At 41.6% G+C, this 27,115-nt stretch overlaps 1 protein-coding gene across 10 annotated transcripts in view; it reads left to right on the plus strand.

Moving 5' to 3' along the window:
• DLGAP3 (DLG associated protein 3) overlaps positions 1–27,115 on the plus strand; it is an 827,688-nt gene that overhangs the window by 539,954 nt on the left and 260,619 nt on the right. For 7 of the 10 annotated variants that reach the window (XM_075336009.1, XM_075336007.1, XM_075336006.1 and 4 more), the window contains 2 exons: positions 16,990–17,094; positions 25,221–25,455. In XM_075336009.1, coding sequence (XP_075192124.1) covers positions 16,990–17,094; positions 25,221–25,455 — 340 coding nt within the window. The remainder of the gene's footprint in view (positions 1–16,989; positions 17,095–25,220; positions 25,456–27,115) is intronic. The other 3 variants (XM_075336011.1, XM_075336013.1, XM_075336015.1) reach the window with 1 other exon arrangement.

The following is a 27,115-nucleotide window of genomic DNA, read 5'->3' on the forward strand; positions in this document are numbered from 1 at the left end:
ACCCCCTAGAATTCGAGTTCGGTTCGGTTCGCCGAACGGAGGCTCCGTTCGACGAACCGTTCGACGAACCACTCAAACCCCATTGAAAGCAGTGGCAGGCAAACACAAACACATAAAAACACATTATATATGTATACATACAGTTAATAAACATTGCCATTACACTTACAGGTCCCCGCGACGCTTCCTGCACTCTGTCTCCCGCCGCTTCCGATAATCGCTGCATCTTCCTGGTAACCAGCACTGATGATAGGACCTATCATGACATCAAAATAGCATGTCACCATTCACGTGTCTATTATCTCATTGGCTACAGACTGGTCACATGGCTAGACATCATTGCTAGGTCCTGACAGTGCATCTCTCCGGTAAGCGGTGCTCGTTTGAGCATGTCCTTTTACCAATCGAGATGCTCTGGCACATGGTCGGCTTCCCCGTCCATGCATGTCGGCGCTCTTTACAGAGTTAGCCCACATGCAAGGACTGGCTGCCACAGCCGATGAATAGCGGCATCGGGAATCACGTAATCGGAGCACCGTTGCTATGGTAACCCGCCTGTCAGCGGTGATGACACCGCTTACAGCCCGCAGCCTCTGCTCACTCACTGAGTGATTAGACTGCACGGGAGCAGCAGCGTCTTCCTCCCATGCAGTTCTGTCTGATGTAGCAGAGCTGCATGGGTTGAAGGAGAAAGAAGATAGAAGACCAGAATCGTGGAGGGCTGACAGGGAGTAATAAACATGGAGTCTCTAATGTGTCTGTGTATTTTTTTCTATTAAAGTATTTTTTCTCTGTGTGATGTCTTTTTTTTAACCCTTTATTAGAAATTCTTAATGGCCGGGTCAAACTTGCCTGACATTAAGAATCTCTGGCTTAATACTAGCTAGTAAAACAAAGCTAGTATTAACTTATTATTACCCAGCAAGCCACCCGGCTTCAGGGCTGCTGGAAGAGTTGGATGCAGCGCCAGATGATGGCACTTCTATGAAAGCGCCATTTTCTGGGGCGGCTGCGGACTACAATTCGCAGCAGAGGGGCCCATAATGCTCGGGCTAACCTGTGCTGTTGATTCCAATCCCCAGCTGCCTAGTTGTACCCGGCTGGACACAAAAATGGGGCGAAGCCCACGTTGTTGTTTTTTTTAATTACTTCATGAAATTCATGAAATAATTAAAAAACGGCTTCCCTATATTTTTAGTTCCCAGCCGGGTACAAATAGGCAGCTGGGGTTTGGGGGCAGCCCATACCTGCCTGCTGTACCTGGCTAGCATACAAAAATATGGGGAAGCTCATTTTTTATTTTTTTTTTAGTTTTTTGGCAAAAAAAATAAAAAATGCTTCCCTGGATTTTCCATTGCCAGTGAAGGTAACACCAAGCAGTGGGGGTTAGCAGCCAGTAGCTGTTTAGATTACCCTTAGCTAGCAATACAAAAAATGCAGCGGGAGCCCATATATATTTTTTTTTAATTATTTATTTAAATAACTAAAAAAAAATGGGCTTCCCTATATTTTGATTGCCTGACATCACAGTACTGTAAAAATAAATCATTAAAAAAAATGACATAGCGCTCCGCAGTATTTTTGATTCTCAGCGCAGATAAAGCAGACAGCTACGGGTTGCCACCCCCATATCCTGGCGTTACCTTGGCTGGCAATCAAAATACAGGGAATTCCATTAGTTAAAAAAAAAATTACGTGGCGTCCCTCCATTTTTGATAGCCAGCTAGGGTAAAGCAGACAGCTGTAGCCTGAAAACCACAGCTGGCAGCTTTACCGTGGTTGCTGATCCAATTTGGAGGTCACCGCAGGCTCTTTTTTCTAATTATTTTTTAAATAATAATAATAATTACAAAAAAAAAGTAGGGTTCCCCCCAAATTGGATCACCAGCCAAGGTAAAGCGGACAGCTGTGGTCTGGTATTCTCAGGGTGGGAAGGTCCATAGTTATTGGCCCTTCACAGCCTAAAAATAGCAGGCTGCAGGCGCCCCAGAAGTGGTGCACCCATTAGATGCGCCAATCCTGGCTCTTCACCCCAGCTCATCCCGTCCCCTCGTGCAGTGGCAAACGGGGTAATAAATGGGGTTGATACTAGCTGTAAGGTCACCTGACATTAAGCCCAGCAGTTTGTGATGTCATGGCGTCTATCAGATACCCGACATCACAAACTGTCAGTGCTAACAAAAAAAATAGACAAAAAAAAATGTATTTAAAAAAACACTCCCCAAAACATTCCCTCGTTCACCAATTTATTGTAAGGAAAAAAAAATAAGGGGGTCCCACGATGACTCTGGACTGTCTACAATATGGGGGGACACGCTCAGGGAACGTATCCCCCATTTTCTAGGAGTGCAGACCCACCATGTGAAGAGTGTGGGTGCAATGAATCTGCACCCACTCTCCCCGGCTCCACAGCAGCAGAGTCCATGCCGAAACTGTTGCTACCAAAGCTGCAATGCCCTGCTCATGAGGTAAGGGCATGCCTAATCAGGAGAACTATACTAAATTTGCTAATAAAGGTATGTCCTAATATTATTACTATTCCACCTACTATATATTGGGGATAGGATCTTGGTTGGTTATCCAGCTGAATGAATACTAAACAACAGAACTCGCTATTTAAACATGTTTTCTTGTGGCATATAACGTACTGTCATGTTTGGTAGTCGTTCAGCAGGGCAACTATAAAATCAAATACCTCCATTTGGAATTGTAGTATAGCTCTCCTGATCAACTATGTTCCTTAACTCATGAGCAGGGCATTGCAGTAGCTTACAGATGCATGGTTACCGCCACTCACTGTGTCTGAACATAGGAAGCTGAGCTGACAGCCGCTCTGTGCATGCGGCAGCGTCTATTGTGAAGGAAGGGGCCGCGGGGGATCAAAACTGCACAGGTACCGTGAGACACCGGGGAACACCGGTTGGGTTATAGGGGGTGGCCTGGCAGGGCCTGAGGAGGAGCTTTCTGTCGCATGTGTCATGGCACATGCGACAGAAATCAGAGGAGTAGGGTGAATGCGGCCAGCGCGCTGCTGTGCACGCGGCCATCTTGGATTTCCGGGAGGGGGTCGGGGGGGGGGCACTTTGGCGACACCGGGGGACTGAGGGGACCGGGGAGGAGATTTATCTCCCATCTGACATGTTTGTTCATGCCAGATGGGAGATAAATAATTTTTTACCGGCACTGTCATTTACTGTAACGTGATCATCGGTATATGGTGTATACCGGTGATCACGTGAGCGGGGACTGGAAAAAACGGCCTGAATCATGATCTCCAGGGTCTCAGCTACCCCCTGAAACCTCGGAGATTTTCTGACGCTGGGGGGGCACTATTCACCTATTTCTGCCTGCTGTTTATAAACGGCAGATCAGAAAAAGGCTCACACGACCGATCCGTTTTATGCGGTCCGCAAAAAAACGGTCCGTTTTTTTCACGGATGCATCCTTGTGGCATCCGTTTCCGTTCCGTATACGGTCCGTTTGTCATCCTTGTGCCTTCCGTTTTTTTGCGTACCGCAAAAAAACTGAAGGAGGGAAAATACATAAATTTACCCAGGATCCATAGCTTCAACCTACATGAGGCGGTCACATGTTCACTCCAGTGCCATATTCTACTGCTTTTCACAGCATAAAGCGCTCTGGTGATTTTCTTGTGCTTGTACCCTTCATATCAGTCTTTTCTGTCATTATAATGGCAGAAAGACACATAATGTCCCACTCTCCCGCATTTTGTAATTTTGCACCCTTTGGTGCCTTTCATGTGGCACTAAGGGGTGCTTAGCCTTGTATTTAGCCAAAATAAATAAATAAATTTAAAAAAAAAATGACTTGGTGTTCCCCCTATTTTTGATAGCCAGCTAGGGTAAAGCAGACGGCTGCAGCCTGCAGACCACAGCTGGCAGCTTCACCTTGGCTGGTAATCCAAAAGTGAGGGCACCCCACGCTGTTATTTTAAATTAAATAAATCATTAAAAAAAAAAACACTTTGGGGTCCCCCCAAAATTGGATCACCAGCCAAGGTAAAGCAGACAGCTGGGGTCTGATATTCTCAGACTAGGGAGGTCCATGGTTATTGGACTCTCCCCAGCCTAAAAATAGCAGGCCGCAGCCGCCCCAGAAGTGGCGCATCCATTAGATGTGCCAATCCTGGTGCTTCGCTCCAGCTCATCCCGTTGTCCTGGTGCGGTGGCAAACGGGGTAATATATGGGGTTAATACCAGATGTGTAATGTCACGTGGCATCAAGCCCTGGTGTTCGTGATGTCAGGCATCTATCAGATACCCGACATCACCAACCCAGTCAGTAATAAAAAAAAATAGACGACAAACACATTTTTATTTGAAAAAACACTCCCTAAAACATTCCCTCTTTCACCAATTTATTAGAAAGATAAACAAATCCAGGTTTGGTGTAATCCAAGGGGGTGCCATGACGATCCATACCATAGTCATTGTCCCAGTCAATGAAGAACAGAATGTTCCATATTAGCTGGGAGAGCAGTGTAGTGACCTGAGCTAACATCAATAGGTCAGCCCAGGTCACTGCAGGGCATGACGAGTGCTGCTGTCAGGAGGTTAGCAAGGTACAGTACCTGCGGTGATCGCTGCACTCCTGATAGCAGAGCTTTCACTAAGTTCAATGACCGCTGCCTTCACAAACCAAGTATCACGGGTGCCTGTGATGTCATCGCTAGTGACGGTCTCGAGTCGGCAGCGAGAGGAGATGTGGCAAGCGGCGACCATGGAAGACAGTGACAGCACTGACGTCAGGAGGGCAGGACTTCATCACCGCAGGTAAGAAACTTTACTAATCTCCTGACGGCAGAGCTTGTCATCCCCGCAACTGCTGTCACTGCAGTGTGGGCAGCTGCGGACACCGTACAGTGCGGGCAGCTGCGGACACACTACAGTGCGTGCATATGCTGACACTGCAGTGTGGGCAGCTACGGACACTGTACAGTGCGGGCAGCTGCGGACACACTACACTGCGAGCATATGCTGACACTGCAGTGTGGGCAGCTGTGGACACTATACAGTTCGGGCAGCTACGGACACTGCTGAGCGGGCAGCTGCGGGGCTGGGGCTGGGACTGGAGCAGGACACAGACTGCAGCGGCATCCGACGGAAGTCACTCGGAAGTGCTTCTGTGTGGCTTTTGGGGATTTTTGCACATGTAGCCAGGGTACACATCGGGTTACTAAGCAAAGCGCTTTGCTTGGATACCCGATATTTACCCTGGTTACCAGCTTACCGCAGGCTGCCAGCGATGGCTCCCTGCACACGTAGCTGTGAAAAGCCAGGCTTTTGGTGATCGAACCGTTCTCGAACGTAACTCAAACTGCCGAACTTTTAGCAAATCGTTTGAGTTCGTCGAACGACTCGAACACCCCCCAAAATCACTCGAACATGAAATTTACGAACCTCGAACATCGCTCATCTCTAGTGATAGGATGCTGTAGCCGGAACAGAATGTTCCATATTAGCTGGGAGAGCAGTGTAGTGACCTGAGCTAACATCAATAGGTCAGCCCAGGTCACTGCAGGGCATGACGAGTGCTGCTGTCAGGAGGTTAGCAAGGTACATTACCTGCGGTGATCGCTGCACTCCTGATAGCAGAGCTTTCACTAAGTTCAATGACCGCTGCCTTCACAAACCAAGTATCACGGGTGCCTGTGATGTCATCGCTAGTGACGGTCTCGAGTCGGCAGCGAGAGGAGATGTGGCAAGCGGCGACCATGGAAGACAGTGACAGCACTGACGTCAGGAGGGCAGGACTTCATCACCGCAGGTAAGAAACTTTACTAATCTCCTGACGGCAGAGCTTGTCATCCCCGCAACTGCTGTCACTGCAGTGTGGGCAGCTGCGGACACCGTACAGTGCGGGCAGCTGCGGACACACTACAGTGCGTGCATATGCTGACACTGCAGTGTGGGCAGCTACGGACACTGTACAGTGCGGGCAGCTGCGGACACACTACACTGCGAGCATATGCTGACACTGCAGTGTGGGCAGCTGTGGACACCATACAGTTCGGGCAGCTACGGACACTGCTGAGCGGGCAGCTGCGGGGCTGGGGCTGGGACTGGAGCAGGACACAGACTGCAGCGGCATCCGACGGAAGTCACTCGGAAGTGCTTCTGTGTGGCTTTTGGGGATTTTTGCACATGTAGCCAGGGTACACATCGGGTTACTAAGCAAAGCGCTTTGCTTGGATACCCGATATTTACCCTGGTTACCAGCTTACCGCAGGCTGCCAGCGATGGCTCCCTGCACACGTAGCTGTGAAAAGCCAGGCTTTTGGTGATCGAACCGTTCTCGAACGTAACTCAAACTGCCGAACTTTTAGCAAATCGTTTGAGTTCGTCGAACGACTCGAACACCCCCCAAAATCACTCGAACATGAAATTTACGAACCTCGAACATCGCTCATCTCTAGTGATAGCATGCTGTAGCCGGTGGGGAAGGGCATTGTGTGGCTGTTTTATTTGGTTCATTCGCGGGCCAGACTTGAACAGCCAGAGGGCCACAACTTTTCCAGGTCTGCTTTCTTTAGACAATAGTCTGATACCTAAACAAGCAGTATCTATTAAACAACTGTTTCTATTTCAGTCCCACTAATTTGCCTCGTAGATAACAGGTCATGATAGTGTGACAAACACATGACTGACAGTTGAAACCAGAAGTTTCCATCCACTATCTAAAAAGACACATCTGCATGTGTTTCTCACTATCTGACATGAAATCAGGATAAATCTTTCCCGTTTTAGGTCAATTAGGAACCAAAATCTAATATATAAAGCTGAGAGTGTGTGTGTGTGTGTGTGTGTGTGTGTGTGTATGTCCGCTAAAGGAATCCGCACCGTCGCATTTATAATCACGAAATTTTGCACAGACGCCTCATGTGACTCAGGGAGCGTCGTAGACTATGTTTTGACAGAAAAATGTAACCCCGTGCTTTACAGTTAGTCTCTAAAATCATTAAACGGAATGGAGGTGGGAGCTATAGGTTATTAATAGCAACTGTCAGTGGTTTGCTATAGGAACAAAATAAACTGTTAGTTGAAGCTTATGCGTGAGGTAATATGATGTCGGTGGAGAGATGGATAGATAGACAGAAATAGACAGACAGACAGAGACACAGACAGAGACAGATGGGGAAAGAGACAGACAGACGGAGAAAGAGACAGCCCTGGAAAGAGACAGCCCTGGAAAGAGACAGACCTGGAAAGAGACAGACAGGCAAAGAGACAGACCTGGAAAGAGACAGCCCTGGAAAGAGACAGACAGGCAAAGAGACAGACCTGGAAAGAGACAGACCTGGAAAGAGACAGACGGGGAAAGAGACAGCCCTGGAAAGAGACAGCCCTGGAAAGAGACAGCCCTGGAAAGAGACAGCCCTGGAAAGAGAGAGACGGGGAAAGAGACAGACAGACGGGGAAAGAGACAGACGGAGAAAGAGACAGACCTGGAAAGAGACAGACCTGGAAAGTTACAGACGGGCAAAGAGACAGACCTGGAAAGAGACAGACGTGGAAAGAGACAGCCCTGGAAAGAGACAGCCCTGGAAAAAGACAGCCGGGGAAAGAGACAGCCCTGGAAAGAGACAGACAGACGGGGAAAGAGACAGACGGAGAAAGAGACAGACCTGGAAAGAGACAGACGGGGAAAGAGACAGCCCTGGAAAGAGACAGCCCTGGAAAGAGACAGCCCTGGAAAGAGACAGCCCTGGAAAGAGAGAGACGGGGAAAGAGACAGACAGACGGGGAAAGAGACAGACGGAGAAAGAGACAGACCTGGAAAGAGACAGACCTGGAAAGTTACAGACGGGCAAAGAGACAGACCTGGAAAGAGACAGACGTGGAAAGAGACAGCCCTGGAAAGAGACAGCCCTGGAAAAAGACAGCCGGGGAAAGAGACAGCCCTGGAAAGAGACAGCCGGGAAAAGAGACAGCCGGGAAAAGAGACAGCCGGGGAAAGAGACAGACGGGCAAAGAGACAGACCACCTGGAAAGAGACAGCCCTGGAAAGAGACAGCCCTGGAAAGAGACAGACGGGCAAAGAGACAGACGGGCAAAGAGACAGACCTGGAAAGAGACAGACCTGGAAAGAGATAGACGGGGAAAGAGACAGATGGGGAAAGAGACAGATGGGGAAAGAGATAGATGGGGAAAGAGACAGACCTGGAAAGAGACAGATTGGGAAAGAGACAGACCAAGACACACGGAAAAGAGACAGACGGGGAAAGAGACAGACAGACACACACATAGAGACAGAGACAGAGATAGAGACAGACAGACACAGAGATGGAGACATATAGGCTGATACAAATACAGACAGAGATAGAAATAGTCAGACAGAGACAGACACAGACAGACAAGGAAGAGACAGACAGAGAGACAGACAGAGACACACAGACAGAGACTGGGAAAGAGACAGAGAGATGGTTATTATCACGGGCAACGCTCGTGTACTACAGCTAGTTATTTATATTTTCCAAATGCCAGAATAATGAGAGAGAGAATGTTTAAGACATTTTTATTACTTTCTTCAAAATTAAAAGGTTACATGCATTTCATTAATATTTAGTACCAATGCCCTTAAACTGTATGACTTGGGTCAAACCTTTTGGATATCCTTCCACAAGCTTCTCACAATAGTTGGTAGGAATTTGGGCCCATTTCTCCTGACAGAACTGGTGTAACTGAGCCTTGTTTGTAGGTCGCCTTGCTCACACCTGCCTTTTCAGCTTTGCCCATAAATTTTCAGTAGGATTGAGATCAGGGTTTTGTGATGGCCACTCCAAAACATTGACTTTGCTATCCTTAAGCCACTTTGTAACTAGTTTGGCAGTATGCATCAGGCCATTGTCCATTTGAAAGACCCATTTCTGCCCAAGCTTTAAGTTCCTGGTGGATGTCTTGAGATCTTCAGTATTGCCCCATAATCTTCTTTCCTCATGATGCCATCTATTTTGTGAAGTGCACCAGTCCATCCTGCAGCAAAACAAGCCCACAACATGATGCTGCCACCTCCGTGTTTCATAGTTGAGATGGTGTTCTTAGGCTTCAAAAAAGCCTCTTCCTTTTTCCTCCAAACATAATGATGGTCATTATCGCCAAACAATTCAATTTTAGTGTCGCCAGACCAGAGGACAGGTCTCCAAAAAATAAGGTCTTTGTTCCTGTGTGCATTTGCAAACATTATTCTGGCTTTTTATGTTTCTTTTGGAGTAATGGCTTCTTCCTAGCACAGTGGCCTTTCAACTCATGTTGATACAGTACTTGTTTCACTGTGGATATTGACACAATCTTACCAGTTACCGCCAGCATTTTCGCAAGGTCTTTTGCTTTTGTTCTTCGGTTAATATGCACATGTCTGACCATAGAACACTCATCTCTGGTACACAAAACCCGTGTCCTTCCTGAGCGGTATGATGGCTGGACATTCCTATCTTGTTTGTACTTGCATAAATTGTTTGTACAGATCAACGAGACACCTTCAGATATCTGAAAATTGCACCCAAGGATGAACCAGACTTGTGCAAGTCCATAATTCTCTTCCTGAGATTTTATAGTTTCATAGTGTTTAAAGTTGAAAGTAGACTTAAGTCCATTGACTTCAACCCATGACCTAACCCAACATTTTGATCCAGAGGAAGGTAAAAAAAATCCCAATGCAACTGACAGTAAGTGTCACATTAGGGGAAAAAATTATGTCTGTGTGTCTCTTTCTGTGTGTCTTTCTCTTCCTGTGTGTCTGTCTCTTTATGTGTGTCTCTTTCTGTGTGTGTGTGTCTGTGTGTTTCTTTCTGTGTGTGTCTCTTTATGCGTGTGTGTGTCTCTCTGTGTGTCTTTCTTTGACCATAATAGGAGTCTATAATAACATCTGTTCCCAGCTCCATTGACTTTAATGTAAGCAGGTTTTATTGCAAACTGTAAAGCATAGGGTTAAATGTTCTCCTCAAAACATAGTCTGTGACATTCCCTAACTCAAATGAGGTGGTTGTGCAAAATTTTATAATTGTAAATGTGACGGTGCAGATTCCTTTAGTGGACATACACACACACACACACACACACACACACACACACACACACACATACATACATACATACATACATACATACATACATACATACATACACGCGCACACGCACACACACACACACACACACACACACACACACTCAACTTTATATATTAGATTTTGGTAATACTAAGGTGGAATGAACTATCACCTTGTGTTTAATATGATCTCAATACTTTTGGCATAGCTCCCAACATCCCAGAGTCAACAGGACTGTTTTACTATTTAATGCTCTTATCACAGCTGCTCCTCTCAGTGTAGTGAATAAACAAAATTCTCCTGTGTTCTGGTTTCCCCAGGACAAGAACTCAAGAGTAGTGATGGACTGTAAAAGTCTGGATCCGCGTGGTTTCAAACTTACCTGACTGTGGGGGTCCGGGCCCGGAATTCCGGGTGCCGATCCGGATTTGGCAACTCAGGAAATAAAAAAAATAAATGAAAAATAAGGAAAATAAGAATGATGCACGCGCTTCTTACTTTCCGAAGCTGTAGCTGCTCCCATGAGCACCCATTAACTTCCAGGGCAGCTCATTACCTTCATTGCATATGCACTGCTCTCCCCACCCAACCAGCTGTCCTGGCATCTGTGCTTGGTTGCCCCCATATTGTGATACCCAGCACAGATAAAGCATATGGCTACAACCTGCAGCCCCCACCTGTGTGCTTATCTCGACTGTGTATCAAAATAAATGGGATTGCGTGTGACTTTTTTTAATTATTTAAATAAATAATTTTAAAACAACCAGCGTGCGTTCTCCCCTCCCCAATTTTGATATGCAGCCAAGATAAAGCTTGACAGCTCACAACTGCCACTAATCCCTAGATTAGTAATGGGGGTGGTTTATGAGACTCCCCCCCATTACTAATCTGTAAGTAAAAGTAAATAAACACAAACACCAAAAACATTCTTTACTTGAAATATAATACAAATTAAACCCTCTTTCACCACTTTATTAACCCCCAAAACACCCCTGCAGGTCTGATGTAATCTACAAAAAGGTACCACAACGTTTCTAGCTCTGATACATCTGAACTGACAGCTCGCGATCATGGAACATGACTGCCTGCTGTGACAGGGAATGAATATGTCAAAGTGACGAGCGGTGATGTCACTCAGGATAGTTGCGGTCACAGCTGGAGGTTCCTATGATCTTCCACCTTTGACTGCAGGTAACCTGACCTCAGAGGACCTCAGGTAAGCTCATTAAACTCAGGGAATTCACTTGCATCTCCTGGCAGGAAATCGTGTTTTTTTGCCAAGAGATACATTACAGATTCAGTGCTGAAAGTTTTACACCATATTCCTGCACCTATTCTACACCTTCTGGCAAAATATTGCATCATTTTGGATTGCATCACTACCACATCATACCACATGTGGTTTTGATGCCTTTTTTTGCTAGGAGATGTAGATTGGGTGCCTGAATATGGTGTAAAAATTGAATCACCAAATTTGCATTTCTTAGCCCCAAAATAAAAAAACAATGATTTTTCTGCCAGGAGGTGAAAATTTGGTGCTGAAATCTGGTGCAGACATTTCAGCACCAAATTTGCATATCCTGTCAGAAAACTGCACCGAAATGGCATTAAAACATTTTTTTTTTTTGCATTTTTTAGGTCAACAAATGTAGATTTGGTTATGAAATTTTTAAACCATAGTCATGCACCCAATCTGCACCCCCTTGGCAAAAAAATGCATCAAAACCGCATGCGGTAAGATGCGTTAGTGATTCCTTTTTTTGCCAGGTCGTGTAGATTGAGTGCAGAAATATGGTGCAAAAATTTCAAGATCATATCTACATCTTTTGGTAAAAACAAAAAAAAATGATTTTCTGCCAGAAGATGTAGGTCTCACCTTAGGTGAGATCACTGACGTTACTGAGGTCACCTGAGGTCAGGTTACCTGTGGTCACAGGTGGAGGACCGTGGGAACCTCCAGCTATGACTGCAAATCACCTAAGTGATGTCACTGCAAAGTTATAGCGTTCGGTCTTGTTCCATGATCACACTCTGTCACTTCAGATTCTGGTCCCCATAGACTTATATGGGGACCGGCATCCGGCAAGGTAACCAGGATCATTTCCCAGATTATTTTTTTTTTTTTAAATCCAGTTAGATCTACTGGTTTCGGTTATCTGCGGGTCTGCTCATCACTAGTAACATTGCAAACTTCTTGTAAAAACAAGCTACTTTGCAATTTTCTTGTAATTATAAATGTGCTGTGTTCTTAAAAACGGAGTAATACTTAATTTTACTGTTTACTGCATCTTCTATTTATTCATTGCCAGGTTTACAGTCACTCCTGCAGACTGTCAGAAATGGCTGGTCTCATGGACATAGAGTGTAGCACTTTCAGGCTCCTTTCTATAGAGCATGTAAGCAATGCTCTTAAGTTGGCCAGAATGATAGATCCATCCAGCTTCAGTGTTTATTTCTTATGCTGCCCCTGCTGGTAGCATTGGGGAGCACAGAGTCCAGTGGGGAGACAATGCCACTGGTCCAAATTGTCAATCAGGAACATACAGTTTCCTGACAAGTAGAAGCCAAGAGGCAGGCGAGCAGTGCACTAATTTACATTAGACAAATCCTTTAAATGATCCTGTAGTTATGAAAATATCATTTTTCATGGTTAATACATAAATGATTTTTTCTCAGATGGTGAGTATGTATCATTTTTTCATGATAATACTGCAAAATAAGTATTTGAATATTTTCTTGCCATAACGCATGTTCACCTCAGCATGACCACAATTTCTGATTTTTTATTACCATTGATTTATTTTAATAAATCATCTGAGGATGGATCTGGGCAAGAAAGCAAATCAAACAGGACCGTGGAAACCATCTGATATTATTATTCCAATTATTTTTAATAAATTTAAAACAATTTGCAAATTTCAGTATACATGTTAACTATATGTAACATAGTGGATAGGAAAGGAGAAGAAGAATGGAAACTACTTGGGAGGGAAGAGGCGGTAGGGGTGGGGGTCAACTTTATTGGCGTGATGGAGGGGGGAGTAGGAAAAGCAGTGATAAGAAGGTTAAGATAGGTAGGGACTAGGAGATAAAAGTTATTACTAACATAAACAAGTAACATAGCAACACTTCGAGTCTTAATCATTTACAATATATCAAATTAACCACTCGGTGAGGAGAAGAAATGTACACACATACATCTTCCCAGCTGTCTGAGAGGTATTTATTGAGTAAAATAATGAATTATTCTCTGATAAAGATGTTATTTTTTTTTTTTGTAAACCATCGGATAATAAAGACACAATTCTTCAATTCTATTCTACACAGAAAACGGTGCATTTTTCTGCCAAAAAAAGCAATTTAGAATAAACCTACCCTATTATTTCTGATTGTTTTCAGATTAAAATGAAAATTACAGACTGATTTTCTTCACTTCAGTTTTCCATTATCTTGAATTCTATAAAAATTCATCTTTAAAGAGTTGTGAAATATGCTGCTGTTGTCTCCTAAGGTGGTGGCCAAAATCCTTGGCACACACAGTTTATGCTGAGATGCAAGATGAAATGTCTACCATACATCAAGCTGTTCTGAAAAAAGGAGAAAATCAAAGCAAAAGTTTGCTGTTGCGTAATACGGACCCCAATAGTCCGGAAGGCATGAGGGGCAATCTCATATAGCCTGTGCCGGCCACAGATGCCCCACATAACAGAGATGTCCCTATATTAGTGACAGCTTTAGTGACTTCCAAATATGTCCCCACAATCATTTTTTTACTCTCTCCTGGCCCCTCTGGGTCACGTTCTTGGTATATCTGTCACCCGTTCCTTCCCAGGTATTCAGCTGTGCTATCACCTGGTGATAGCGCTGCTGAATACCCGGTTCCTCATCTACATATACTACATCCATCTTGGGGCTGCAGCTGTTCACCCATTTATCGGCTGTTTTAGGGGTTGTGACTGGCACAACCTCTATAGGTGAGTTCCTCACTTTATACATCTTAACTGTTATTTTGGTAAGACCCTTGTGCGCTTCTCCTCCACAGCTTATTGCCTTCATCACCCGTCCCTTCCCGGTACCTCTATTGCAGGTACATGCTGACCTAAGTGGATGAAGCCATGATGTTTCTACATTAGTACATTTGTAGGCTCAGTATGCCAATGCTTACTGTAAGGTAGCTACATTATTGAAGGGGTTTTCCACATTTGGGATCAATTTTATTTTTTTATTTAAATGCATGTATTTTGTGCCAGAAATAGGTTTTTCATTTCAGTTTCATTAACAGTTTTGCACCATTTGACATTTACAGGCTTTTTTCTCCCCTGCAGAGTTCAATTTGATGTCAACTCTGGTTTTAAATTTGCTCAGAGGAGCTCAGAAAAAAACAGATAAAAGAGTTACAAAACTACCATGGTGAAAACAAAGAATAATTTTATTTATGAAATGAACATAAACATAGTAACACCACAACATATAGATTAAAAGGTATAGTGCTGGTGAGGATAAACAAAAGGGAGGAACACCCGAAAACATATAATTACTGGGAGGTGGGTGACAATCCTAAAGAAGCCCATACGATAAGCATGTAGGGGTCCTGGAGGTCATCGCTTTGCAGATTAGGAGGCATTATGGGTGAGTGTCATTTTATATGGAGCTGAGTATATAGGTTAGCACTATGCATGTACACTGTCACGATCCATGTTGGACTCTGCTGTTGCAGAGCCTTCATAGGTGCTTTGTCCTGCTGTCTGTTTTCCCAGTGTTAGGTCCGGTGGGAGGAGCCTATCCTTCCGTGCCTTGTTCCCGTGGTCACGCTGTCTTATCTTGGTGTCTTGTTCCTAGGGTCGACACCAGTTATAGTTCCTGCTCTGCAGCATGCACCTCTGGTCCCTGTGAGTTTCCTCTGATCCTGCTCGCTACCCAGTCCTCGTCTCCCTGACTCCCGTTTTGTTCCGCCTCCCTTTCTCCCTCTCCTGCTCCTGGTTTTATTGTTCTGTCTCTGTGTCCTCTGCGTACTGACTTACTTTCCCGGTTCCCGACTTTGGCTTGTTATCTGACTTCAGCTCTGTTCTTCTATGGCTCCTGACGACACCGACCTCCGGCTCTCACTTGATTCCAACTGTTTCCTTGTACGACGTTACCTCCTGGCTCTGACTTTAGCTTGTACGACTATTCTATTCCATCCATACACGGATGCTAGTGACATCTAGTGGGCTTGTTCCATATCACATATCGCTGCACTACCTATAGCCGGAGTTCTGGCTCCCCATAGCGGTAGCATTACATGCACTTTACTAAGGGTGAGCATCCCCAGCCCTGTATTTGATGATCTCCATTGTTTATTTGTTACTATACATAGGCACTTTATGGCAGGGTTTGTTTCTCCCTCTGCAATATTTCTTCTCTGGCTGCTGTTATGCATAAGCATTTTATACCCACCTCCCAGTAATTCTATCTGTTTTTGGTTGTTTCTCCCTTTTGGTTATCCTCACCAGTGCTATACCTTTTAAGCTATATGTTGTAGTGTTACTATGTTTATGGTCATTTCATAAATAAAATTATTCTTTGTTTTCACCATGATATATTTATGACTCTCTTTGATCTTAAATTAAATATTTAAATTAAATATTAAGTTAAATTAAATATTTCCGGGTCTCTACCACACACACTGGTATTATAGCCCTTATTTATGGTGGATTTTCATTTACACTGTAGGTCATTTTCATGTCCCCTTTTTTGTTCAGATGTTGCTGACATAAAAAGAGTTACAAACTCTCCATCAGATCACCAGCAATTTAAAGGGCGACACAGTCTATAGGCAAATTTTGCAATTTTTTATGATTAAACCCTATTGCAAAAATGACTTCTAGCCCCAATTAAATAAATTTAAAGTACTCACACAATTTTTTTTATTACCTATAACTTAGAACTGTGTGAATGTAATGTTTTAATATTCTCACCGATCCCCATCTTCCCCAGTTTCCAGGCTGCGCCATTAATCTTCTGAGTCACATGACTTCCATTCTGACTTGCCGGATCATGGTGGGGTTTATGTGTGACATAGAAGTCAGATGACCCAGAAGAGGACTATAGCAGCTCTGAAAACTGTGAAAGACGACAATCGGTGAGTATATAATGCATTTGTACTACACACACAGATTTAGGCACTTAAAAGTTTTAAGGGAGAGATTGTTTAAGTAAAAAAAAAATTGGCTCCAAAGTTGGACAACCCCATTAAGAGGGAGTGACTACTGGTCTCTGTAATCTAGTATCTTTGAACAGTTAATCTTGCTATAGATTATTTAGCCAGCCTCGGTCTACTGTAAAATGCTTACACTAAAATAGGGGTTTGTTCTCAATGTACTATGGATGTACTATGGCTGTTGCATTGGAGTCAGGCGCTACCAGGTTTTTATGTCTCCACTGACTTTTATACATTTTCTAAAATCCATTTTGAGAAAACACAATAAGACTAGTTCAGAGGGCCATTGGGCAGGCATGATTTAGCATCTGTGTTATGAGCCTTAAGTTCTGAATGCAGGTTTTATGAATCAAACTAACAGTAGCATATGAGTCTATGACGCGGTTAGGTTGGGTCCAGGCAGGAACTTCCAACTATAGTACAGACGTTAAAATATGGCCACGTTATGGCCATCTGAATGAATCATATGACTATTTTCATGCTTGTCTTTTGAATAATTTTTAAGTTATTAGGGAGAGAAGATGGAATCTTTTGAGGATGTAAAAAGTTTTGTAAGAACCCCCCAAAATTTGTCATGTCATGAAAATGCACCATAATTTAAAAACTGTTTGGAAAACTAAAGTAAACGACATCATTCAATCCTTATTCTGATCTCAGGTGATAGAATTGTATGCAACAATATGGAGAGCATGGGCACTTGTAAAATTAGTCCATTTTATTGCAGTATCACAACAGACATGAAGGCTTATTTTACCCGGGAAATACTCAGGGCCCAGGCTCGCCAAGGTTTAGGATACAGAGGAATCATAAATCCCAAGAACAATACCTAGTAAGTGCAGTATCCATTTGAAAAGAATCATATGTAACCCACCCCATTTGATGTTCTTGATTTACTGTTTTATGCTTCATATTCAGACCAGGTGCCAGCACAACGAAGCAGCCACAAGGCAGCACAATCGGAATATATTTGCCTGTTTATTTCCTAAAATGCAAATGAAGTCCAAAAATTATCAGTGAAATATCATTAGAAAATTAAGACTAAATTAGGACTTGTGAATTGTAATGTGAATGTTTTTATAACTGATTGTTCGTTGTTCACGCACTCAAGGTAGTTTTTTACAACTAATGCTATGGTGACATTAACCAACCATCACGCTGTCTTACATTGCTTCTCAACTGATCTTAACCCTATCTGTTGCTTTGATGCGTCATAATAACAACTCATTTATGGATATAATAAGATTGTGGAAAGGAAGTATAGAAAGCACACCTTAGGATACTTACGGAATTATATAAATCTTATGCATGTATGTGACTGAGGTTTTACAGAACCCAATTACACTCTGAAGAAAATCTTCATGCTGATATAAGAGAAAGCATCCTCTCTGTCCTAGATTACTTCCAGATTTGCCATTGACATCAACCTCTAGCAAGGCAAACAGTAAAGTGGAAGCATACTGTATGTTGCACTTACCCTTAGGCTACGTTCCCACAAAAAGCTTTTGGTGAGTTTTTGATGTTGTAGATTTTCCGCACTATTTCTGCACTTATTATTTGAATTTAGGTTACTGGGGTTTGTTCATTGCGTTTTGTGAGCATTTTTCTAATATGCATTTTTATCGCATTTTTAACACGGTTTTTGAGTCTATTTTTGGTGAGTCATGCTTTTACGCCTTATCCCGGGGGATTTTCATGTTAGTTTTTTTCTTCCCCTTCTTCCAACAACCATAACTTTTTTATTTTTCCATCCACAAAGCTGTATGAGGGCTTTCGTTTTGCAGGATGAGTTGTACTTTAGAATGACATCATTCACTGTACCATATAGTGCACTGATTAACTGGAAAAATTTACCAAGTGCGTTGATATTGAAAAAAAAGTGCAATTTCACAATTGTTTTTTGGGTTTACCATATTCACCATACGGTAAATTTGACCTGACAATATTACTCTCCAGGTCAGTATGAGTATGCAGATTCCAAACATGTATACTTTTTTTTTATTTAATGCCTTTATGACCTTGGATGTAAATATATGTCCAAGGTCATATTAATGCGGGCTCATGCGGCGAGCCTGCATTATTCCCCACACATGTCTGCTGATCTGATCAGCAGCAATGGGCAGTTGACAGGTGCGGGTGGATAAGAGATCAACCGGCGGGGATCACGCTATTCTCACCGCCATCAGCTGCCCCGTGATGCAATCACGAGGTGCCGATGGTTTGTCATGACAGCACGGGGTCATCTAATAAGCACTGTCACTGTCATGAGCGCCGGCATTCACGGGAGATCAGCATTTTTGTTGTTCAGAGAATTGCTGAACACTGCTTTGGACAGCAGAAGCGATCAGAAAGTGCAGGCATAAAGTCCCCAAGGGGACTCGTAAAATGAATTAAAAATTTAAAAAGATAGGTTTTTAAGAATATGAAAAAAAAACCTCCTAAAAGTTCAAATCACCCCTTCTTGCACCATTGAAAATCAAATAATTAAAAAAAAAATTAAAAATAATTGGTATCGCCAAGTTCAGAAATGTTCGTTCTACCAAAATATAAAATCACTTAATATGATCAGTAAAGAGTGTAGCAAGAAAAAAACTCAAAACACCAGAATTAAATTTTTTTTTCTTCGCAACACTGCATTAAAATGCAAAAACAGGCGATCTAAACAACTCATCTACCTAAAAATTGTATATTTAAAAACGCCAGCTCCAGATGCAAAACATAAGCAGTCACTGAGCCCCAGATCCCGAGAAATGTGAACGCTACGGGTCTCAGAAAATGGAGACAAAATGGAGACAAAAGTGCAAATTTTTTTTTAACAAATTTAAGATTTTTGGCACAACTTACATAAAAGTAAAATTATACATGTTTGATATTGACAAACTCATACCGACTTGGAGAATCATAATGCCAGGTCAATTTTACCATATAGTGAACATGGTAAATAAAAAAAAAAAATATTATGCAATTGCACTTTTTTTGCAATTTCACCACACTTGGAATTTTTTTCCCATTCTCCAATACAATATGTGGCAGATTGAATGATGTTGTTCAAAAGTACAACTTGTCCAGCAGAAAACAAGCCCTTATATGGCTATAGTGTAGGAAAAATGAAAAAGTTATGGCTCTTGGAAGATGGGGAGCGAAAAAACGAAAAATGTAAAATCACCGGGTTGTGAAGGGGTTAAAGAAGAAAATTCATGTAGACTTTTTTTTTTATTCCCAAAAAGAAGTTTCATTTTGATCAATAGATCTTGGAATAATAATAAATTCCATAATTGGATGTTATATAAAATGTCACTCTGCTGAGATATTCTTATATATGTATCCCTGCTATGTACTGTGTAATGGCCGAGTCTGACCGTACAGGGGCATGGTCTGAGCATTCCACATCTCCTGTGCTGAGATAATCTTATATATGTGTTCCTGCTATGTACTGTGTAATGGTCGTGTCTGACCGTACAGGGACATGGTCTGATCATACCGCATCTCTTGGGCTGAGATATTCTTATATATGTGTCCCTGCTATGTACTGTGTAATGGTCATGTCTGACCGTACAGGGACATGGTCTGATCACACGACATCTCCTGGAGAGGGGAGGACGTAAAACAGTATATAGACATTACAGGATCACAAAAATTCTTTCTTTGATTTACAACATTCTTTAAAAACAGGCAGGTGAATGTTTCAGAATCAGCTGCAATCTTGTGCTGCAATGTCTGTATATTTTCTTACTGCCTTACCGGCGTAGGAGATGTAGCATGTCCATGTATGGTGGATAAAAAAGGCACTTCTGTGTGGTAGGTGCTAAAGTAGGATCAGGAGGACCAGTCCCATATGTAACAAAGAGCAGTATGTAGCACTCAAGAAGTTGAATAAACTGGTATTTTATTGAGTAAGCTTGACCAGAAACGGCACAGACGTTTCAGACTAACATAGACCTTACTCATTGTGCAGTGTAAAATCTGCTCAGCTTGTGAGTGAAACCTTTGACTTTCAGGCTCCATATCTCACTATCCACTACAGCTTTTAATGTGGGACTACCATCATTTTATAGACAATCATCTTGGCTATCTCATACATAAGTTTGACTTGCAACTATGTAGCATATGATTAGTTATGCAGATTCTTGTCATATGACTGCATTGTTACGGTTTGGCTCCTGGTGTTTTTTTTTGTTAATTACAACATGTTCCCACATTCCAAAATAGCTCAGTATGTTATTAGGCTGATTCCCAAGTTCACTGGTTCAAATCGAGGAGCAGCCGTGAAGATTATTTCCCAAGAAAAGAGAAACAGCATCATCCAGCTCATCAATAGCAGTCTCTCAGCCAAGAAAATTGCTAAACTGCATGCATGTGAGTGCCATTACAGCTAGAAGTATATGAAATGAAGTCCATCAATTTATTCAAAAGTCAAGAGGTGGACGTCCAGGCAGAATATCATAGTCAACAAGTCAACTCATCACGTCTATCAGTTCTGGCGCGACAAACATGGCAGTGGAGGCTGCTCGTATGCTTTGTAATAGTGAAATCACAGTCCACAGACATCCATGCAAGCACTGTGTGACGCACTTAAACAAGTCTGGAATGGTGGCCTGAAAAAAGGTGAAGAAGCCTCGACTACAATATCATCGAAACAAGTGATGGCTTGAGTTTGCAAAAAAGTATAAAAAGTGGACAGTAGAAGATTGAAAATAAGTGACTTGGAGTCAGATGAAAGTCAATAGACTAGGTTCTGATGGATGCAAATGGGTCTGGAAGAAACAAGAGAAAAAAGGGCTAATGGATCAAGAAATTGAAGAAACTGTCAAGTTTGATGGAGGAAGCCTGATGATATTGGGTTGTTTCACAACCAAAGGCCATGGATACTTGACCAGGATCGATGGTGGTTTCAGTGCTGACCTATATATGAGTATCCTACAAGACAAGTTACTTCGAGTACTCTGGGTATGAAAAGGACGACATAATGTTCCTGGATAATGACCTGAAGCATATGTCGAAACTGATGAAGAAATGGTTCAATGAGAATGACATAAAGGTACTGGATTGGCCCCCACAGTCCCATGACCTCTATCCAATCTAACACTTGTGGGTAGAGTTGAATAAACAGATGTATACATACATATGGTAGAGACATGCTTAAATCTAATCGAGAGAATGTCCCGAAGGATTCAGGCAGTGTTCAAAGCCAAAGGTCGATTTACAAAATACTAACAAAATAATAAAAAATAAAATGTAGATTTTCAGGAGCAATAACAGTAACAATGCAGTGATAAGGCAAAAATCTACATAAGTCAAATTTAAGTATGAGATAAGCAAGATGATTGTCTATAAAGTTAAGGTAGGCTCACGCTCAAAGATGTAGTGGATGGTGAGATATGGAGTCTGAAAGTTAAAGTTCAAAACATTGTTACCCTTTTGCTTGTCAGTGTACTTTTGTGCGGATTACATGCATTTTTTATACACTTCTGCCACTTAAGCACACTAAAAATGCATGTACATTTTTTACCTGCTGATTTTCCACATCTATTGCAAGTCGATGGTGAAAATCAGCACAAAAAATTCCCCGTGAAGTTGCCTACCTGTGAATTTAAAACAGGCCCCGCAGGTGAGTTTACACTGCGTTAAAAAGAAGCACAGTGGACATAAGATTTCTATAAATCTCATCCACTTTCCTGGAACTCTCAGATGTCAAAACCTCACCAAAGCTTATTTTAGGAACGTAGCCTTAGAGTTTCCTAATATGTATTACTTATTATATAATAAGAAATCCAATATTGAACGTCTGTTAGCCACATTTAGTATACTAACGTTCAAAATTATCTTTAAATGGCTGAAGACATGCAGATGGTGAGTTTTCATTGTGCAACAAATTGGTTTCGTGCAAAGAAAGAAAGAAAGAAAGAAATCCAACCATGAGCTGCAACTTTGAATAATAGGAATTTTACCCTAAAGGTCTTCTATGCTTTCTATTCCACATCTACTATATTGTGTTTGTCGGCAGCATGTATCATTAACTTACCTTTTCATACATCCAGTAGCTGTTATTAACTTTCTCCAAGCTCAAGGCTAAATTTCACATTGTCTAAATTTATAATCAATTGGCTAAAATGGCAACTCTTACATATTATGGTATCAATCATTACTGTTATTGTTGCAGAAAATTTATAGCATTATATATCATGTAAGAAAGCAAGGAGTCAATCACAGCTAAACTTACAGTACAGAATATAATTTTAATGAATTTTAAAAAATTTAAGAATTAACAAGATAACATTAAAGCTGTAGGACACAGGTGGTTATGAAGACCAGGTCACATAGTCCAGTGGTAGAGTAGATGAAGCCTGGCTGAACTGCCCGTAGGTACTCAGAAGTAAAAAATAAATCAACAATGTACAATAAGCTTTGGCACTCTTGTGAAAAAATGGTAAAAAGAATGTCTTGATGCAATATAATTTTTATTGAAGGATAGGCTCAAAAATATCCAACGTTTCGGCTCTTGGATGAGCCTTTATCAAGGAAATAGAGTCTCATGAGATAGTGTTTCAACAAAGATCTGTTAACAAGAAGCTGTTTCGAGATTTATATACAACTTACATGATGATATATTTGAATCCACACAACTTGTCCAGGTCAAACATGAGGACCAACACCTCCTCAGAAGTATTGTCCTATATGAAGACTGGACATGATTAAGGTCACAGAGGTATATTGGGAGAAATATATAAACCCCTAGTGCAATGTAACACTTGCGTAGTAAGTCTCTATATAGTAAAGATATTGGTGTACAGAGGAGAAGATAAAGTGTGGTACAGCAATGATGTTTATAGCAACTGTTCAGAAAGCCTAGTGAAATATGCAATCGGGTAAATGGCCACCGTCTCCCTGATGTTTGTCCTGAAAATCCTGCTTTCAGGCTCCATGTAGAGCATCTCCCTCCTCACATTTAACTCTACCTTCTTGATAAAGGCTCGTCCAAGAGCCGAAATATTGGATTTGTTTATTTTTGAGCCTATACTTCAATAAAAATTAAATTGCATCAAGACACTCTGTTCATCATTTTATTCACAAGAATGGCAAAGTTTATTGTACATTTGTAGTCCAGTGGTGGACCAGTACTACTTCTGTAAGGCAAGCCTCACAAATCAGGAGATCGCCAGTTGTTGGAAAGGCCTACACAAAGATACAGATTTACAGAAGTGATCATACACTGTTCATTACTTTTTAGGCTATGGCTACACGGCAACACTGAATTTTCAGCAATACATTGTTGTATTGTATATTGATTTCCTATGGTGTCACGTTGCAATCTGTGACATACTACGACACAAAGTCTCACACGTTCCCAAATGTGTTGGATTTTCTGTCTCAGGACAGGATACAAATTGCACATGCCACACGTGCCATATACTTCAGAGCAAATGGCGTACAACATGACTTGTGTGCGACTTGTCTGCAACTTGGCTGTTGTATTTACAGATAAATCACAGCTCTAAAATAGTCACTTAGGGGCAAGTCACATATGAGTTGCACAAATATTTTTGTTTCCCGATTTTTCAGAAAATTGCTGTTGCTCAGTACGTTTGCCATGTAGCCCCAGCCTTATGGTTACAGCAATCATTATGCGATATAACCGACTACTTTGTCCATATGTTAAACTATATTAGGTTCAGGGGATACATTTTAGTATAAATTGAGGTAATTAAAATAAACTGTCCTGGACTCTGATCAGTGATTATACTGGTATTCTGGCTAGTGAAAACCCACTAGTTGAGAATTGTTTGCCTTAGACTATACACATGGATTGATAATTATTTGCCATAGATTATACACATAGATTAATAATTGTTCGCCATAAACTATACACATAGATTGAAAATTATTTGCTGTCGACTACACACATAAATTGAGAATTATTTGCCATAGACTATACACATAGATTGAGAATTGTTTACTATAGATATAGATTGAAGATTATTTGCCATAAACTATACACATAGATTAAGAATTGTTTGCCATAGACTATACACATAGATTGAGAATTGTTCGACATAGACTATACCCATAGATTGAGAATTATTTGCCGTCGACTATACACATAGATTGAGAATTATTGGCCGTCGACTATACACATAGATTTAGAATTGTTAGCCATAGACTATACACATAGATTGAGAATTATTTGCCATAGACTATACCCATAGATTGAGAATTATTTGCCGTCGACTATACACATAGATTGAGAATTATTGGCCGTCGACTATACACATAGATTTAGAATTGTTTGCCATAGACTATACACATAGATTGAGAATTATTTGCCATAGACTATACACATAGATTGAGAATTGTTTGCCATAGACTATACACATAGATTCAGAATTATTTGCCGTAGACTATACACATAGATTGAGAATTGTTTGCCATAGACTATACACATAGATTGAGAATTGTTTGCCATAGACTATACACATAGATTGAGAATTGTTTGCCATAGACTATACACATAGATTGAGAATTGTTTGCCCTAGACTATACACATAGATTGAGAATTGTTTGCCATAGACTATACACATAGATTGAGAATTGTTTGCCATAGACTATACACATAGATTCAGAATTATTTGCCGTAGACTATACACATAGATTGAGAATTGTTTGCCCTAGACAATACTCCTCTTTTCATTATAGCCGGGTAGGGGATGCTCCTATGAGTCATTCTACTTGGAGGGAGCTACATTGCAATCATCTCTGTGCTTTTTATTCCTTAGTTATGGTTAGAATTCGGGACTGTTTGAGGCATCTTGGCATTGGTAATTCACATCACAACCTTCATTATCATTTATAGATGACTTGTTTTAGCACTTTCTTAAGGAAAACAAATGTGTTTGTTAGTTTAGTGAGGAAGGTGTTGTGTGACAAGAGTATGTGGTGATCGTAGTCATCTTTTCTTTCTAGGTTAAGGGTGATCTAAACCACCAATCAGGGGCCGCATGTGAATCGGTGTTCAGTGAAGTGGAGTCTCATGCTGTTGAAGCTTTGGATCTCCCTGGCTGTTTCCGAATGCGCAGTCACAGCTACCTCCGTGCCATCCAAGCTGGCTGCTCCCAAGATGACGACTGCATCTCTGTCTTTTCCATGTCTGGCCCATCAGGACCGACCCTTGCCAGCAGCATTCTTAAGCCCAACACTTGTAAGTGGCTATTACACACACAATGTATCTTATTATGTCTATAATCCTGTTATTTGTTCCCATTACAACCATTACAAGTTGTGTTCACGTTGAGTTTTCATTCACGTCTCCCTCTACTGATGTTGTAGTTAGGTCTTCAGCTTCTTGTGATAACTTCCAATGTTTCGAGATCTCTGAGCTGCAATCTAAGAAAATAAAGCTTGCAAAGTAACCAGAAGAAATATTTCTTCCATTTTTTTTGTCTTATTTAATAGCTGTCAATACAGAGTATTTCCCCATACTTTCATCATTTTCCATTTTTATCTTGATATTTGGAGCACATAAATATTACTTTGTAATTATAAAGTATAATGGTCCTGTTAGGCAAGCTTTAACGTCAAGGGGTCACAGACATTGCTAGCTCAAGTCACTTGGTCTATGAAATAATAACTCTGAACTCATATATGCCATTGCAGATAAATGTCGCAGTGGCTAATAGGAGACCTTTCTTTTAGGTCATATGCTAGCTTTCATGTGTGCGAGGTTATAGCTAGTGTAAAAGTAATGTGCTGCTTATCGCCATGAAAGTGAGTGTAATAATTGTATCTGCCACTTAGCAAAAGATGTATATTTTGCTTTTCCCTCTTTTTTTCCTAACAGCCTATAAAAATGTATTCTCCATTCTCATTTCTCCACTTTCTTATGATAACGTGGTATTGCTGAATAAATGTAGTGAACTGTAGTCATGATGCTAATGATTAGAAATGAGGTAGGTGTATATATATTTATATATATATATATATATATATATATATATATATATTCCCATAATTAAAGCCACCTGATCTCCAAGATCATATCCTAATATGTAGGATTATAGTAACAAATTCCTCGCATTAGAAATGTCGCATAGTTCTCCTGATATAGCCATGTCTCTTATCTCATGTGCAGGGTATTGCAGCTTAAGTATCCATGGTTACAACCATGAGCAACTACCTGACTGTCACTATATGAGTGGACGTAACCATGGATATCTCCATGGATATCTAAGCTGCAATACCCTGCACATGAGGTATCAGGAGAACTATACTACATTTCTAATTGGAGGTATTTGCTAATATTATTACAATTACCTGTTATTGGGATAGGATCCTGGAGATGGGAATACCCCTTTAAAGTGCACCATTCACCAGGATTTTCCTATATAACCTAAAGCCTGTGCTATACTGGCACTATATATACACCTTTAGTTGTGAGTTAGGATGTATAGTTTTTGAAACACAACCAAGTAAAGTTTGTAAAATCAGCAGCTTGTTGAGTGACAGCAGCTGCAGCAGCTGATAGCTGGGGTGGGTATTCATAGTTATCCCCTCCCCCTGTTACTTATGCTAATTCTGTTACACAATCGTTTTACTTTGTGACTAGAAGGACCTGTGCTGATGTCATACCCATGTGACCAGAAGGGGCGGAGCCTCAGACATCAGAAAATTGTTGCTTCCTAGTATAAACTATATTGGTTGAGGCCCCACCCTTTTTGTTCACATGGGTATGACATCAGCACAGGTCCTTCTAGTCACAAAGTAAACGATTGTGTAATAGAATTAGCATAAGTAACGGGGGGAAGGGATAATTATGAATACCTACCCCAGCTATCAGCTGCTGCAGCTGCTGTCACTCAACA

Source organism: Anomaloglossus baeobatrachus, chromosome 2, assembly GCF_048569485.1.
Source record: "Anomaloglossus baeobatrachus isolate aAnoBae1 chromosome 2, aAnoBae1.hap1, whole genome shotgun sequence".
Taxonomy (NCBI): Eukaryota; Metazoa; Chordata; class Amphibia; order Anura; family Aromobatidae; genus Anomaloglossus; species Anomaloglossus baeobatrachus.